Raw genomic sequence first — 17021 nt, 5'->3', positions numbered from 1 at the left:
GCGGATACCTCAGTGGGCTCATTGATACCAATGAGCATAAACCCATAAAATAGTTGCACCACACCGACAAGCCCCGAGCCTGAGCTCCCCCGGTCAGGGTCATCGCCGTCATCTTGGGCAAGATGGCCCTTCAAGGGGAAAACTAGGCACGGAAGACCTACTCCAAGGGTTTGAGCACCAAGACTAAGATGTATTGATGACAATCAACACCGAGCACTAACGACAACCGGGCTGTACAAACTTAGTAAATAAAGAGTTTTCTTCAAGCACAAATGACCAAACACTCGCATATAGTCCGGTCAAACTCTGACAAACAACATATAATTTATTGTTATTTGCTGCCAAAAATGAATAATTACCCAATGTTTAATATATATATATATATATATGATGAGTTTCTTAAGCTACCTTTATGGTTTAAATAATTGACTAACGCTACCCCTACTGTTTTTGGCAATTGACTAGCACTTCCCTTATGGTTCGTGCACGCTAACAAAAAGACAAATGATACTATTTTACCCTTTATTCTTCTTCAAATTTTCTAAATAAAACAATGAAAAGGGGAAATAAATCCTAGTTCAACAAAAGCCTAACCACATTTATAGAGACACATTTGGTTTTAAATGACAATAATCCTGGACTTTGTAATAAGAGAGATCATGTTTCCCATTTCACCTAATAACAATTGGTGCCAAGAGAAGAAAAGAGCTAGCCTCTAACAACGTTATCCAATGTAGCAAGAAGCTGGAACTGGTTTTAAAAATAAGAACGATTTTGGTTAGTCAACCTGATAAATAATGTCGCTTAGAGACTTGGGCAGGAGGGGTTTCTGCGGCTGAACACGAGAAGTGTTCTGAGCTTAGGAATATCGCCACCGTTGCAACAGGTTTCTGACGATGAGAGGAAAGGGGCTGCCAGTGGTGGTCTAACCGGAGTGGCGGACAGGAGAGAGAGAGAGAGAGAGAGAGAGAGAGGGGCGGGGGGAGGGAGGGAATGAGTTAGCCCAATAGGATCCCGAGTTGTCTGTCTCAGTGGCTGAACACTAGAAGTGTTCTGAGATTAGGAATACCGCCGCCGCTGCAACAAGGGGTTTCTAACGGCATTAGGAAAGGAACTGTTGGTGGCGGTCTAACCAGAGCGGCAAATAGAGGAGAGAGAGGGATGGAATCCATTGGGATCCCGAGTTTGCTGTCTTTGTGACTGAACACTAGAAATGTTTTGAGTTTAGGAATACAGCCACCACTACAACGGGGTTTTTAATGGCGAGAGAAAAGGGGCTATCCGTGGCGGTCTAACCGGAGCAGCGGACAAGACGAAGTGCACGGAGGGTTTTTTTTGGTGGGGTGGGGTGGGGTGGGGTGGGGGGGGGGGGGAGCAGGCAAAGTGTTAGGTTAAATCCGTTCCAAATATGTCATGTGAGGTTGGTTTGGAGAGATCTGAGTAGTGTTAGGTTAAATCCGTTTCAAATATGTCATGTGAGGTTGGTTTGGAGAGATCTGAGTAGTAGTTTCCTAAAATCATCCCCCCGAAATAAAAACCGTTGAAGCTCACCTAGCATGGTGCTAAACAATAAATAATACAATAGAAGTGAAAGCGATTGATTGCTGACGATCAAGACGTGGATAACTTTGGGAGGCGTGAACCTTGGGCGCATCACCCCACCACTTAAAAATTAAAATCTTCCATCTAACTAGATGACGTGGATTTAGAGTGAAGAAATAAAATTATAGAAGAGAAAATTATCAAATTTCAAATTTGGCATCTTGGTATGCATCTGCAATTTTGTTTTAGGCTTCCGGCATAATCAACAACGCAACAAATACTCCTACCAGAAATACGTCTGTTTTAAACTATAAAATGTTGTAATTCTAAAACGTAATTTTTTTTTTTCCGTTTTAAAATGTCAATGAATTTAGGGCCCCTTTGGTTCATAGTTGAAATCAGAATCAGAACCAGTATCCAAATCCTTAAAATGGGAATTGGAATAGATTAATTCATTCACTTGTTTGGTTCAGACTGAAGTTGGAATCAAAATCAAAGTTCACTGAAATGGATCCTCATTCCCAAGGGAGAGGGAGGGAATGGCCATTCTCTCATATGAGGGAATGCCATTCCACCATAATGGGAATGGGATTCCTATTAGTCAATCAAACAGTTAGAATGGGAATGGATCATTCCGGTTCCGATTCTGGACTCCTATTTCTGCGAACCAAACACTCTTATTTAGTTGCAAATCAAAATGAAGCACAGTTTCAAGAAAAGGAGAAGGAAAGAGCCTGACAAACAGCGGCCTGGGCAACCTTTTTGCAGTGCCAATAGATTAAGGGCCCATTTGGTTCTCAATAATAAGGGCATGGAATTGGAATCGCAATGGCCCATCCAATTCCAACTATTTGGTTAAACGGAATTGGAACCCCATTTCCATTTTTGGTGGAATGATATTCCCATGTTTGAGACTATGAGAGAATGATCATTTCCTTCCCCTCAATTGGGAGTGGAATCCCATTCAATGCGGTTCCATTTCTCATTTCAATTACCATAAGAATAGACCATTCCAAATGCAATATAAATGAATTTTGATTTCAATTCGGAATGTAAACCAAATGATTCTAAATTGGTTGAACATAATGCTAAACAGTGTATTTTACCACAATGAGAAATAAACTGATTTTAACTAAATTAATTGAGATATGAGTTTAAGGGTAAAGTGCTAAAACCTCCCCTTAAGTTTCTGATTGTTGCTGAAACCTCTCTTGAAGTTTGATAATTAAAATCGCCTCCCCTAAATTTTTTGACTCATTTGCAAGTAGTTCCTACAATTATCTAATAAAAATCAATAAAACATCCAAAATACCCATGCATTGGCATTTTGGACATTTTCATGCCTATTTTTTGAAGAAGGGATATACTTGAAACTATGACATTGTTTGGCATCAATGTCGTTTTCTGAGAAAACGGTGCCACATAGGCACTGCATCATTAAAAAAAAAAAACAGTGCTTCAGAAAAATGACTTCTTATTTGGTATCACTTTTCAAAAAAAAAAAAAAATTGTTCTAAGCCACGCCTTAGAAATTGGAAAAGCGTGGTATGAATAAATGCCAAATTCAATATTTTCTCATAAAACATCTCGTTGCGACTAGTGGTGCAATGATGTGGCATCATCTTTGACATTGGATAATATAGACCAATGTTGAAAACGATTATACAACATTGGTATCAAACAAAACCAGGTGCTTTCCCAAAAAACAACCTATATGGCAGCATTGAGAAAACGATGCTTACAAACACACACAACATTATTGTGGTCTGATGCTAAACACCTAATATGTTAGAAAGTTCAATTGCAATTAGCAAACTTGAGAGAGGTTTCATGATTTACCCTAAAATTAATGAATATTAATGAATTAATGTACCATAGTTAATTCTATTTGGACACTATTTTAGTACCCTTTTACTTTTGGTCTAGTGTCACTTTGGTCCTTAAATTTTAAAACGTGATAATTTAGTACTCGAACTTTCAAAACGTGCTTATCTAGTAATTATCATTAACCAGTCTGTTAATCAGTCATTAAGTGACATTTGAAAAGACACAAATACCCTTCAAGTATAATATAATTTTCTTTATCAACCATCTAAATGTTTATAAAAATAAACAATCTCAAATCCTTGCCTCTTCTATTCAAGAAAATTAGGATTACTAAAATGCCCCTTAAGACTTAATCCAATCTTTATTGAATAGAAAAGGCAAAGATTTAAGAAAATTAAATAAAACTCAAAGGAGATTTGTGCCTTTTCAAATGTCAAGGACGATTATTAACATATTGGTTAACGACAGGTATTAAATTGACATCTCATTTTAAAGTTCGGGGACCATACTAATTGAAAATTTGCCCTTTAATTATAACATTTTTCGTAGTGAAGGGCTGAGGTGGATTTTATAGCTAATTATTTCAACATAAAAAAAAAAACCAACGCAACGCAGACAAACTAACGCCACGGTACAGAAAGAAGTCCGGATCTACTACACTTCTTTTAAGCTAGCTTTTTGCAGCGGGCACGGAACTTCAATACCATCATCGTCATTCGTCGTCAACGACTTAAACACGTTAAAAGCCAGTCTAACCAACTCGACCCATCTCGTTTAGCTTGTGAGAGAGAGAGAGAGAGAGAGAGAGAGAGAGAGAGAGAGAGATCAGAGATGGGCAGTGGCGCAAAGGGAAGGACGGTAATGGAGGTTGGAGCTGACGGGGTGGCCCTGATCACCATTATCAACCCACCTGTCAATTCCCTCTCCACGGATGGTAGTTTTCTGCAATTCCTAAATATACATATTTTGCCTTCGTTAAGATTTCCCTCTGCTCCATTTTACCGTGTTTATCCTTTTCCATTTTTATATGTGATTTTCAGTTCTATACAGCATATTTTGGTTTTAATTTCTATTTATATACTTTTTAATTTGTTTTTGGGGTGGGCTTTCTGCGTGTTCATTTGCACTTAAATGTGCTGCGTTTTGCTTTTATTCCCTTCTTTATGCTGCTCAGTTTTCGTAATTTTATTCTTCAGGAGAAATTAATCTATGCCTTAAATAATTGAAATACCACAACACGAAACCATAATTGTCTTATTACTCGTTTGCTTTTTTTTTTTCCTGGTTACGTTTTAATGCGTTCACCTATTATATTAATCTGGATGACTTTTGGGATATGCAGTATGAGAAACAACATAGGATTGCCGAGAATAGATTGCAATTAGCATGGCATATACATGATAAATTAGGAACTTTGTATCTTAATGTTCTCTTCATCGGTCGTTTAATCTTCATTTTATTTGTTGAGATGGTATGCGCTAGTTGAGCATTATCAAGGCCGTCAATCTTATTTTTACATTTTCTGCTTAGATGGTGGGCACTTGTTGAGTGGACACATTTTACTTAGTCCTGTGGTTGAGGTTCCTCCCAAGCATAGAAGCACACATGATTCTCCAAAAAAAAAAAAAAAAAAAAAAAAGAAAGGCCCAGCAAAGGGCGTTGATGAATGACGATTCCATGTGTAGCAAACATTGTCATTCTAAGCTCACAACTTACTTCTGGGCCACCGATACCATCCTTAAGAAAATAATTTGGTGAGACAATAGCAGACAGGAGCATCATATAGACTACACCACAAATTTTGCACTGCTACTGGGATAGTGATAAGTAATTGTAATCGATGAAGAAGAAGCTTAGGTAAATTTAATCCTTTTGGAGGAAAAATCCAAAGTATCAATACATATTGTTATGTGTTGTACCACGATAGGTATAATTTTTTTGAATCCACCAATGTGCTAAATATCAACAAATGGGTGATTTCAACCATTTCAAACTGTAATAGATGATGTGACATCACCATTGACAAATTATCATCCAAAAAAGACAAAAAAAATGCAAAGAATTTCCATGGGATTAAAGTATTGATACTTCGAACCTTGTTGGAGGTAATGGAATGCTTTAAGACTTGGGAATATACTGCTAAACATTGGCTTAATTTTCTGCTGCGTCAAATATCAAGGATACCAAGACCTTGTTTGAATATTATTTTTGATCATCAACACTAAATGAATTTTGTTAATGTGAAAGGAACCCTACACCCAAAAGAGTTGGCCATAGGATGCAAAGAGAATAGCAAAGGTTTACAATAAATTATTTATGAATTTGATACTATGAAGTGTATGAAAAACTTTTAGGCATATGAACAGCAGAACCTTGTACATCTGACACGGGCAAAATCTGCATTTGCACCTGATTGTTTCTAGGATTGTTCAGGATCATTATTATTCTGGTAGACTGGAACCAGAATGACATTAGGGGCACTAGGATTAGGAGTACCAATAGGCTTGTATTTCCTCATGCTTCACACAAGTCCATCACAAATTAATACAAGCAGTTGGATTTACAGGTTTCCTATGGTAATCAGGATTCAGAACTAGCTTTTCATTCCACCCTGAATGATCCCAATAGCTAGGGATTGGGTAACATTCAAATACCTAGAAAATCACCTCAGGGCTGTAGGATAAGAGTCCAAGAGAAGCAGAATTTCATTCAGTATATGCAACAATCTCCAGAGGATAATTCCAAAACATACATATCTTGCAGGGCTGTCTCTGTGGTTGCAGCCTTACTCTCAACAAGTAATAAGGAAGTCCAAGTCCTCTCATATCAAATTACCATCGTTGTTAACAATAAAAAGAAACTCCCATCCCATGAAAAGACTTGTATTATAAGCAATGAAGTTTTATTCTTATCCTTATAGGAAGTATTTTTCAAATAAAGTATCTCATATTTTGAAACCAGAAATCTGAACTTAATTAAGCCTATTATTTGTACTGAGTTATTTAGAAATCTAATTAATATTAATCAGGTTGTAGCATTAAGAACAAAATTTTTAGGCTTTCTTGTACCCTGTTGGCAACTCTGGTGGAATAGGCTCTTAAGGTTGATTTAATTTTGTGGTTAAAGCCACAAGAGAAGTGTCATAGGAGTACAAGGTTTGATTGATTACTGATTTTCGGTTTGCAATTAAATTTCAAAGGAGAAAAAAACCCAAGGTTGAGTATAGTTGTCCTGCTATAACTTCTAAATGAGCTGAGAAACTTGCTGAAAGTAAGGCTCCATCAACATGATTGTTCCTGTTTCTCAATTTCAACTCTTAATTTAATTAATATTTTTTGGCATATACATCTCCTTTTTTTGCTTCTCTGGTTTTCAAATTCTAATTTCATTTGTGTAATTCATCTGATAATGTTACACTTCCAAACCTCATATTTGAATGTTTAGGTAGGAGTTTCATTTTAGAAGTCCCAATAATTTATGACTTCTCATTTACTCCTTTCTTTCTCATCTATTTTGATTTACATGGTTTGATATTTTTCTCCAGTACTGTTCAGTCTGAAAGAGCACTATGATCAAGCACTGCAAAGGGATGATGTTAAAGCAATTATTATTACAGGTAAATGTGATATATATGGTCAATGGATATCTCTTATAGTGTTTGAGATGATTGACAAAGGTATGCCACTCATGACATGCATAAACTAAGCAGGTTCAAAAGGCAAATTTTCTGGAGGCTTTGATATCTCAGCTTTTGTTTCACATGAGGCTGGCAAGAGTATGTTTACTGTTATATATATATATATATATTATAACATATTACTGTATTACCAATATTCCATTTTTGTGGTTTGTTACTAATAATCCATTTTTCTGACTTGCAGTTAAGGAGTCAACACCCGGTCTTGTATCAATAGAATTTATTTCTGACATTTTAGAAGGTGCCTATTTTGGGCTTCATTGTTTTCCTCTATATTGTAATGGTTATCTACTAATGTTGGACAAGATTTCTATTAAACATTTCCATGGTTACTTTTTCTTTGTCAGGAGCAAAAAAACCTTCTGTAGCTGCTATTGATGGTCTTGCCTTGGGTGGTGGACTAGAGGTTGCAATGGTTTGTGCTGGCAGTGCTGCAACCCTACAGTTTGTTTCAGAGAGCTGTCATACACATTATTTGACATGGTTATTCTTTCCTTGACAGGCCTGCCATGCCCGCATCTCTACTGCCACTGCACAGCTAGGCTTGCCCGAACTTCAGCTTGGAATCATTCCTGGTTTTGGAGGTATGGTTGTTAGTCTGTGTTTATACAGTATTAACAATTAGATGACGGTGTGAAGCAGGATAGTTTATCTTTTGCAACATGAAAATTCAGTGAAGATGAAATAGATTTTTGGTTTAGCACACCAATTTTTCTATGCACTCCCTATTGTCTTAGATTGTAAACTGTAACCTGTTGCTCTGTTAAACTGTCCCATATCTCATGAGTTCTGTTCTGGTGCTGTCTTATAAGATTTAGTGGATGATCCAAACACGGCATGAGATAGAGAGAAGTAAATGGGCTAAAAAAGGTCTAGTCCTAAGACCATGGGCTCACAGTCCATCATTCCAGCAGTAGTTGGCCGGCTTAAATGGGGCTCATGAAAAATTCTCTCAATCAAAGATTTGATTTAATATCATATCAATCAAGGATTTAATAGAGACTGAGAAAGTATTTCAGATTTATATGGATTTCAATTTCTTTCCTTTCCTTGCAAGTATTTCCTTTTTAGGAAGATAATTATATTGTAAATATAAAAAAGATTAGATGCTCGTCTCGCTGTTGCTCCTCAATGGAACCATTGTCAGCACACTTAATAAAACTAAACTTTGATGGATGCAGTAGTGGAAATTAGAGCCAATTGGGAATGGGAGCATTGTTCAGAAATTGTAATGAGGAATCTTAGCATTGTTTTCCGGATGAATTGACTACCATATTCAGGAGGAGGTCCCATATTGCATGTTGTTTGCTGATGACATCATTTTAGTTGATGAAACTAATGAAGGATTAAATACAAAACTAAGCTTATGGGCCAACGTCTTAGAATATAGGACTAGAACAAAATGTATGGCAAGTAAATTTAATAATAATGGAAAATCAGGGTGCAATTAGGATTGTGTTGAGTTGGTCCGAGTTGTTTTTTATTTAGTTAGGAAGTTGTTGGGCTTTAAGCCCATTAGTTTATGTTTTTTTTTTTTTTTTAAGTTGTGACTGTTCAGCTATATTAGTAGCCGCCCTACTAAGGGCATCCTTATAATATCTCATCCTTTAAGTTAAGTATAAATATAATGAGAGGTAGGCAGCTAGGGTTAATTTTACAATCCTGGTTGGCTTCCTACTCTTTTCTTCTTCTCCTTTCTTCTCTACTGCTGAAATCTTCATCTTCCCCCTCTTTCCTTTCATAAGAAACTCGACTAAATCTGTAATTAGTGATTTCTACTTGGTATCAGAGCGGGCCGAAGGTTCCTTGAAGTTGTTCTCTCATGCAGCCCTAGATCGGCCGGCTGCATGGTGATTTAAGAGGCCGATTAAAGCTCTCGGGTAAGCCCCGTTTTTGGATTTTTTTGGTGGATCTGTGTGCCCTGTAGCTGGTCTAGGGTTTGTCATCAAAATCAGGAAAAACTGGAGAAAGGGGAAGAGTCTTGTTTCTGTTGGACTCTTCAATTTTGACCTAGGAAGTGGTGCCCTAATTTTTAAGGGTCCTTGGAGTTTTTTGTAAGGGGCGATTCAAGTCCTGCCTGACTTGGAGGCTTCTAGAGAGAGCGGCTGCCTCTTCTCTCTTCTCCCGTCCCACAGAAAAGGAATCTTTTGTGGGAAGAAAGTCTAGGACACCAGAAAGGTGTTAGTTGAAAAACAGTCCTAGAAGTAGGGACTGTGTTTGAAACAAAGAAAACTAGCAAGAGAAGACTAGAGAAGAAGAGAGAGTTGCGGCAAGAAGGGTTAGATGATGAGGTATTTGAACTTAACCTCCCTCTAACTCTCTAATACTCTTTTATTAAGTTAATCTTTTAGTAATTACAAGAGAGATCCTTAGTTGGACAAGAAATTACAAAAGAGGAACATAAAAGAGTATGGGCCCATAATAAGGCCCATTACAGAGAAGAACATAAAGATAATATACAGTAACAGCCTATGGACCATTCGGCCCATCTTCTCTACACTCCCCCTCAAGCTGAGCATAGATGTCAATCATGCCCAGCTTGCCAGTGTCATGATGAAGTCTTGCCTTGGAAATGCCCTTGGTGAGAAAATCTGCCAATTGTCCTTCAGAAGTAACGAATGGAAGGCACACTTCTCTGGAGGAGACTCTTTTTCGAATAAAGTGTCTATCAACTTCAATATGTTTGGTTCGATCATGTTGTACCGGGTTGTGAGCAATGTTGATGGCAGCCTGATTATCACAGTACAACATCATGGGTCTGTCATGATCAATCCCAAGTTCTTCCATTGAGGACCTTAGCCACAACAATTCCGAGACCCCATGTGCCATGGCTCTATACTCTGCTTCTGCAGAGGATCTGGCCACAACAGATTGTTTCTTACTCCTCTAAGAGACAACATTACCAGCCACCAGACTGCAATATCCTGAAGTAGATCTTCTGTCATCCATATTTCCAGCCCAATCAACATCAGTATAGGCTTCAAGTTTCAGGTGGTCATGCTCGGTAAATATGATTCCTTTACCTGGAGAGCCTTTCAGATAGCACAAAATCCGTTCTGCTGCTGCCATATGAGTATCTCTAGGAGCATGCATGAACTGGCTAATGCAACTGACAGCATACGCAATATCTGGTCTAGTCATGCATAGGTACATAAGCTTCCCAAGAAGTCTCTGAAAAACCCCTTTGTTTTCTAACAGAGTTCCATCTGTAGCTGAAAGTTTGTGACTCATATCAATGGGAGTTGCAGTTGGTCTTGCACCCAATTTTCCAGTTTCAGACAATAAATCAAGAACATATTTCCTTTGGGAAATAAGAATCCCATCCTTGGATCTGGCAACTTCTATGCCAAGGAAGTATCTCAACTCCCCCAGATCCTTAATCTCAAATTCTGTACGGAGGAAAGACTTAAGAGCCAGAATGCCTGAGGCATCATCACCAGTCACTATAATGTCATCAACATACACAATGAGATACACTGCTAAAGATCTACTTTTCTTCACAAACAGAGTATGATCTGACTATGTCTGAACATAGCCGAATTTAACAAGTGCAACTCTAAATCTCTCAAACAAGGCTCTAGGAGATTGTTTAAGACCATAAAGAGTTTTCTTCAATTTACATACCTTTCCTTGCATATCTTTCCCATACATCCCTGGGGGAAGACACATGTAGACTTCCTCATGTAAGTCACCATTCAGAAATGCATTCTTTACATCAAACTGATAGAGAGGCCAATCAAAGTGAGCTGCCAGAGATAAAAGAACCCTCACAGATGTCATCTTGGCAACAGGGGCAAAAGTCTCCAAGTAGTCAATCCCATATGTCTGTGTGTAGCCTTTTGCAACAAGTCTAGCCTTGTACCTCTCAATAGTTCCATCAACCCTGTATTTAATGATAAAAACCCACTTGCACCCAACCGGATCATTCCCTTCAGGCAAATCCACCACCTCCCAAGTACCATTTGCATGTAGAGCATCCATTTCGGTTTCCATGGCATCTCTCCATTCTAGAATCCCAAGAGCTTCTGAAACAGACCTAGGAATGGGGTTAGAAGCAACAAAAGAGAGAGAGAGAGAGGCAAAGTATGAAGTAGAAAGCAGGTCATAAGAAAGTTGTTTGGAAATGCAGTGTGCAGTACATTTCCGCTTCCCTTTCCTAACAGAAATGGGGACATCAAGGTCTGGGAAAGATGATTCCAAAGGAGTTGAAGCAGTACCTGTTATCTCATCTGTGACTGGGAATGTATGAGCTTCATCTGTTGTAAAGGAAACCACTTGCTCATTCCTGGATCTCTGCCTTTGATACACTTTGAGATTATGGATAGGGCGAGGGGGTAAAGAAATAGGGTCCCTAGGACAAGAGATATGAAGTGATTGATCCTCCTTTGACTCATTTGGTGAGGATACAGGTTTGTCAAGAGACTCAACTGGGACAGGAAGAGGAAGAGCAAAAACTTGTGACGGACTCTCCCCCTGTGGACAATGTCCATCCTGAGAGGAACCATAAAAATGAGAAAGTTCATTAAAGGTAACATCCATAGAGACATGTCGGGTGCCAGTCTTTGGATCAAAACAACAATAACCCTTTTGTGTGGGGGAGTAACCAAGGAAGATACATTTGTGGGCTTTCGGTTCAAACTTGTGTCTTTGCACACTTGGAATGTGAACATAGCAGGTACAGCCAAACACACAAAGAGGAATTGGGAAGAGATCCTTGTCTGGATGAAGAAGACTGAAGGGGGATTTAAACCCTAATACCTTGGATGGCATACGGTTTATGAGATAGGTAGCAGTAAGTACAGCATCACCCCAAAATCTTGTGGGAACATGTGAGGCAAACAAAAGGCTCCTTGCAACTTCAACAATATGTCTATTTTTCCTCTAAGCAACTCCATTTTGTTCAGGGGTTCTAACACAGGAGCTTTGATGAATAACCCCCATGTTAGAAAGATACAAGGATAAACTCTTTTCAAAATACTCTTTTGCATTGTTAGATCTGAAAACCTTAATTCTGGTATTAAATTGAGTTAGAACAAGCTCATGAAATTGCCTCACAAGTCTTGGGACTTCATCCCGGGATTTCATTAAGTATATCCAGGTGAATCTAGAGAAGTTATCAATAAACAAGATAAAATATCTGTAAGCCCCCATAGAGGATAAATGGTATGGCCCCCACACATCAGAGTGCACAATATGAAAAAGAAAAGAGGATCTTTTATTGCTCACAGGGTAAATTTTTCTACAATGCTTTGACAACTGACAGGACTCACAATTGAGATTGGACACACTGACTCCCTTAAACAGTTTTGGAAACAAATGGCTTAAAGCAGAAAAAGGTAAATGACCCAACCGACAATGACTCAACATAATTTGACTAACAGACTCTGAAAAAGTAGAACCAAAAACAACATTCTTGGGATGACCAAAGCATTGGCCAGGGGTGTCGAGCAAGTATATTCCATTCGCTTCATGGCCACTCCCAATCACCTTCTGAGACTTCAGGTCCTGAAACACACAGTGAGAAGGGAAAAATGTTACACAACAATTCAATGATTTGGTCAGGCTACTTACAGATAATAAGTTGGTATTTAATTTAGGCACATGAAGAGTGGAAGATAAGAGTAAGGAGTCTGTAGCCTTGACAGTTCCCTTGCCGGAAATAGGGGCGAGAGAACCATCAGCTAAGGTGATTTTGTCACGGTCAGGAAGTAAATCATATGAAACAAATAAAGTGGAAAGGTTGGTCATGTGATCAGAAGCACCTGAGTCTATGATCCAAGGGGTTTTGTGTTTACCTGAGGTGGATGCATAGTTAGCGGAAGCCCTTATACCTGAGTGAGCAAATGCAATGGTGGCTGGACTTCCAGAAGGGATGGATGATGAAGATACACCTTCAAGCTGACTGATCATCTTTCCAAACTTCTCATATTTAGCTTTCATGGCTGCCAACTGTGCACTGGTAGACTCAACCTCTGTATCTGTGCCTGTGGCTGCATGTGCACTTCCTGTCTTTCTACTATCATTCTTCTTCTGGAATCTGATAGGTACAAGATTGGGATGCAATTTTCAGCACTTGTCCTTTGTGTGTTTCGGCTTCTTACAATATTCACACACCACTTCCTTCCTTCCTGTGCCACTGTGAGCTTCTGTAACCCCTTTGGGTTTAATTCCCATATTTGTAAAATGATCATTGATACCAACTCCTTGAACCTGCACTTGCCTTCTACTTTCTTCATTGCTGACCAAAGTATATGCTTGTGACAATGGAACATCTTCTTTGGACAAGATGTTTTTCTTTGTAATATCATATTCAGAATTCAGCCCTGTCAAGAACTCAAAGACCCTATTCCGTTCAACCAATTTTCTGTATGTTTCAGCATCCTTAGAGGTATCCCATGTCACAGCCTCTATCAAATCAACCTCTTGCCATATAGATTTTAAGGTTGAGAAGTATGCTGCAAGTGACTTCTCCCCTTGTCTTAGATTCTTTACATCACTTCTCAGTTTGTAAGCTCTAGCAACATTCAACTTCTGGGAGTAAGTCTCTGCAACACTATCCCAGATTTCTTTAGCCGAATTCATCCACAGATAATGTTGACTGATCTGTGGCTGCATTGAGTTCACAAGCCACCCAATCACAGTGTAGTTTTCTTGTACCCATCTCTCATAAGATGGATCATCCTCTGAAGGAGCTTTCTTGCTCCCAGAAATAAAACCCCATTTTCCTTTGCTACAAATATGGATTTTCACTGATTGTGACCAAGCCAAGTAGTTGGTCCCATCAAGCTTGACTGTAGTTACAGCCAACATAGAATCGATTGGGGTTCCCAAAATCTGCCCATATTCAGCAACATTATTGTTTTCAAGGTTTGAGAAATCCATCATGCAAAGTTTGGTGGTAGTTCTTTCTTTACTGTTTCAGCCTTCAAAGGACACCCAACAACCTCCAATCACAAGGTATTTTAGATTCTAACAGCCGTTGTCCCAAAGAGGAAGAAAAAAGACCACAGTCCTTAAGAGACCTTTTGTCGAACACTCAGTGTGCAATACTTAACAGCCTACTGTTAACTGAAGAAACCACTTCAAAGTGTTCAGTATAGGTCCAAGAAGAGGCTGGAATGAAGATGAGACTAGTATCACTTAGTTTTAAAACAGTCTTGACAGCATCCCAACCCAATAATCAGCCGAATAGGACCTCCAAAGCAACCCGGAAATTTCTGAGTAGAAGCAGTCCAGCAACAGTGGGCCGAATGAAGCAGTCTCAGCAGTAGTGATTCCAGAGGTATTTCGGCTACTTGACAGTCCAGAAAAGAAATGAAAAACAACCCAGAAATCTCTGGATTAAATTAGACCAGAGGATAGCCGAATAGCTGTACTATTTCCAAAGAAACTTCGGGCTTTTAACAGTCCAGAACAGTAAAAAAACAATAACCCAGAAACAACTGAGCAAAGACTTACAGTAAGAGAGTCTCTGGTTTGAACTATAAACCAGGCTGAACACTTGTCCTCTAAGATGACTTCGAAAAACCTTTTTCTCTGATTTCAAATCAGGCCAAACAACTTGTTCTCTGATTCTTCCTGGACACCGAACCCTTCTCCAAGTGTGTAGAAGCTTGGGCACCTCCAATGACCTCCAAGAACCAGGCGGATGACTGTAAACTTTCAGCCCTAGAACCTCCTCATGTAGTTGGCTGAACTAGAACCACATGAGGGACACGCCAAGCAATGGCCTGCTCTGATACCAAGTTGAAAAACAGTCCTAGAAGTAGGGGCTGTGTTTGAAACAAAGAAAACCAACAAGAGAAGATTAGAGAAGAAGAGAGAGCTGCGGCAAGAAGGGTTAGAGGATGAGGTATTCGAACTTAACCTCCCTCTAACTCTCTAATACTCTTTTATTAAGTTAATCTTTTAGTAATTACAAGAGAGGTCCTTAGTTGGACAAGAAATTACAAAAGAGGAACATAAAAGAGTATGGGCCCAGAATAAGGCCCATTACAGAGAAGAACATAAAGATAATATACAGTAACAACCTATGGGCCATTCGGCCCATCTTCTCTACAGTGTTGTTGGTTCCAAAAAGTGTTTTGTTTGATCTTGTTGCAAATTTCAGTTATTTTCTTTACATTTTTTGAGAAGCATAGAGGGCCACGGAGTTGAAAATAAACCCGGGAGTGAAATGGGACCAGTGAAAGGAGGTGCTGGAGACCCTTTCGGGGTTGGGACCATTACTACAGTTAGGTTGGATGGTGCAAATTACTTAGAATGGTCACAATCTGCAAAGATGGCCATTGGTGCTCGTGGGGAATTAGGGTATATCATTGGTGAAGAGGTGAAACCCGAAACTAGCAACTCCGATGGGTATAGGAGAATTATATGGTGATGACTTGGTTGTGTAATTCCATGTTGCCCCATATAAGTAAAAAAAATTTATGGGCAAATACAACTAAGGAAATATGGGATGGGGTTGCAGAAACCTATTCACAGAGGGAGAATGTGTCTAGGGCTTATCAGTTGAGAAATCAGATTATTTCTACAAGTAGGGAGATAGATCTGTTGCAGCCTATTTTTTAGCCCCTAAAACCTTGTGGCAGGAGATTGACCATTTAGAGACATTTGCTTGGGAAACCATTAAGGATGCAACTACTTATAAGAAACATCTAGAGAAGTATAGGGTGTTTGAATTTCTTGTTGGCCTTAATCCTGAGTATGATATTGCACGACAACACCTTCTTTCCAGGGACAGTGTTACTCTCTCCCAGGCATATGCCTTTGTGTCAGGGGAGGAGTGCAGGAGAGATGTGATGGTGAAAAATCTTATTCCTGATCAGTCTGCCATGGTAAGTGCTGTGAAGCCTAAACAAAGTGGAGGTCGGGGTGGCAGTGAAATCAAGAAGGAAGATAAAAGAGATTTGATCTGTGACTACTGTAAGAAGCCTAAACACACGAGATACTTGTTGGAAGCTTCACCCACATCTTGTGCCGACTAGATTGAAAAATAAGAAGGGAAGTGCACACACGACAGTTACTGGTGACATTCCGGCCCCTCCTACTACAGCTGCTCTGGAGTCTGTTGCAGCTGCTGCAGTAAGGGCAGAACTTGAGAGGTATGGGCTACTTCTGAACCAACGAGATACATTCAGTTCCTGTTCAGCTACAAGCGAACAGCAAGGTACAGGTGGCACTGGTGGAGTCCACTCTATTTCCTTTGCTCACACAGGTAGTTCACACATCACTGCAAATTATGTTTCTACTTCAGGTAAGGAGGGACCTCCTTGGATTATAGATTTTGGAGCCTCAGAGCACATGATCCAGAGCTCTACTATTTTTTCAACTTACCAGCTCTGTTCTGGCAGAGATAGGGTCTCCACAGCTGATGGATTCCATGTTCTTATTGCTGGGAAGGGATCTGTTAAGATTAGTGATTCTATTTCTCTACTCTCTGTCCTTCATGTTCCCAGATTGAGCACTAATTTGTTATTTGTTAGTAGTTTGAATAAAAACCTTAACTGCTCAGTAATTTTTTCACCTGATCATTGTATTTTGTAGGATCTGGATTCAAAGAGGACGATTGGGAGTGGTCGTGAAGTGAATGGAATCTACCTCATGGATGTACTTCCTCCTCATCAGAGTCATCATGTCAGCAAGGATAGTGAGTTAGGGTCTGTGGCTCAAATTATGCTTTGGCATAATTGTTTGGGCCATTTACCTTTTTCTTCTTTGAGTTTTTTGTTTCCAAAACTTTTTGAGTCTGTTAGTTTGTCAAGTCTGGAGTGTGAAGGTTGTCAACTTGGAAAGCATTGTAGACATTCATTCAAACCTAGTAATAAAAGATGTTATTCTTTTGATGTTATTCATTCGGATGTGTGGGGCCCTTTCCATGTTCCTTCTATGGGAGGCTATCGCTATTTTCTCTTATTCCTGGATGATTTCTCACGATACTCTTGGATTTACCTGA

The 17021-nt window shown here is 39.2% G+C and overlaps 1 protein-coding gene across 1 annotated transcript in view; it reads left to right on the top strand.

The window, feature by feature from the left end:
- The first annotated feature begins 3970 nt into the window (after positions 1-3970).
- The window catches only part of MFP2 (multifunctional protein 2), a 28112-nt gene continuing 15061 nt past the window's right edge, over positions 3971-17021 (top strand). The window contains exons 1-6 of the mRNA XM_088976926.1: positions 3971-4303; positions 6914-6985; positions 7079-7144; positions 7251-7307; positions 7414-7481; positions 7569-7650. Of these exons, the coding sequence (XP_088833052.1) occupies positions 4201-4303; positions 6914-6985; positions 7079-7144; positions 7251-7307; positions 7414-7481; positions 7569-7650 (448 nt within the window). The 5' untranslated portion in view covers positions 3971-4200. The remainder of the gene's footprint in view (positions 4304-6913; positions 6986-7078; positions 7145-7250; positions 7308-7413; positions 7482-7568; positions 7651-17021) is intronic.

This window comes from Nelumbo lutea, chromosome 3, assembly GCF_056320005.1.
Source record: "Nelumbo lutea isolate HS-2025 chromosome 3, American lotus-T2T, whole genome shotgun sequence".
NCBI classification, from domain to species: Eukaryota; Viridiplantae; Streptophyta; class Magnoliopsida; order Proteales; family Nelumbonaceae; genus Nelumbo; species Nelumbo lutea.
Note: the sequence above shows the minus strand (reverse complement) of the source record. Positions and strands in the feature narration are given on the sequence as shown.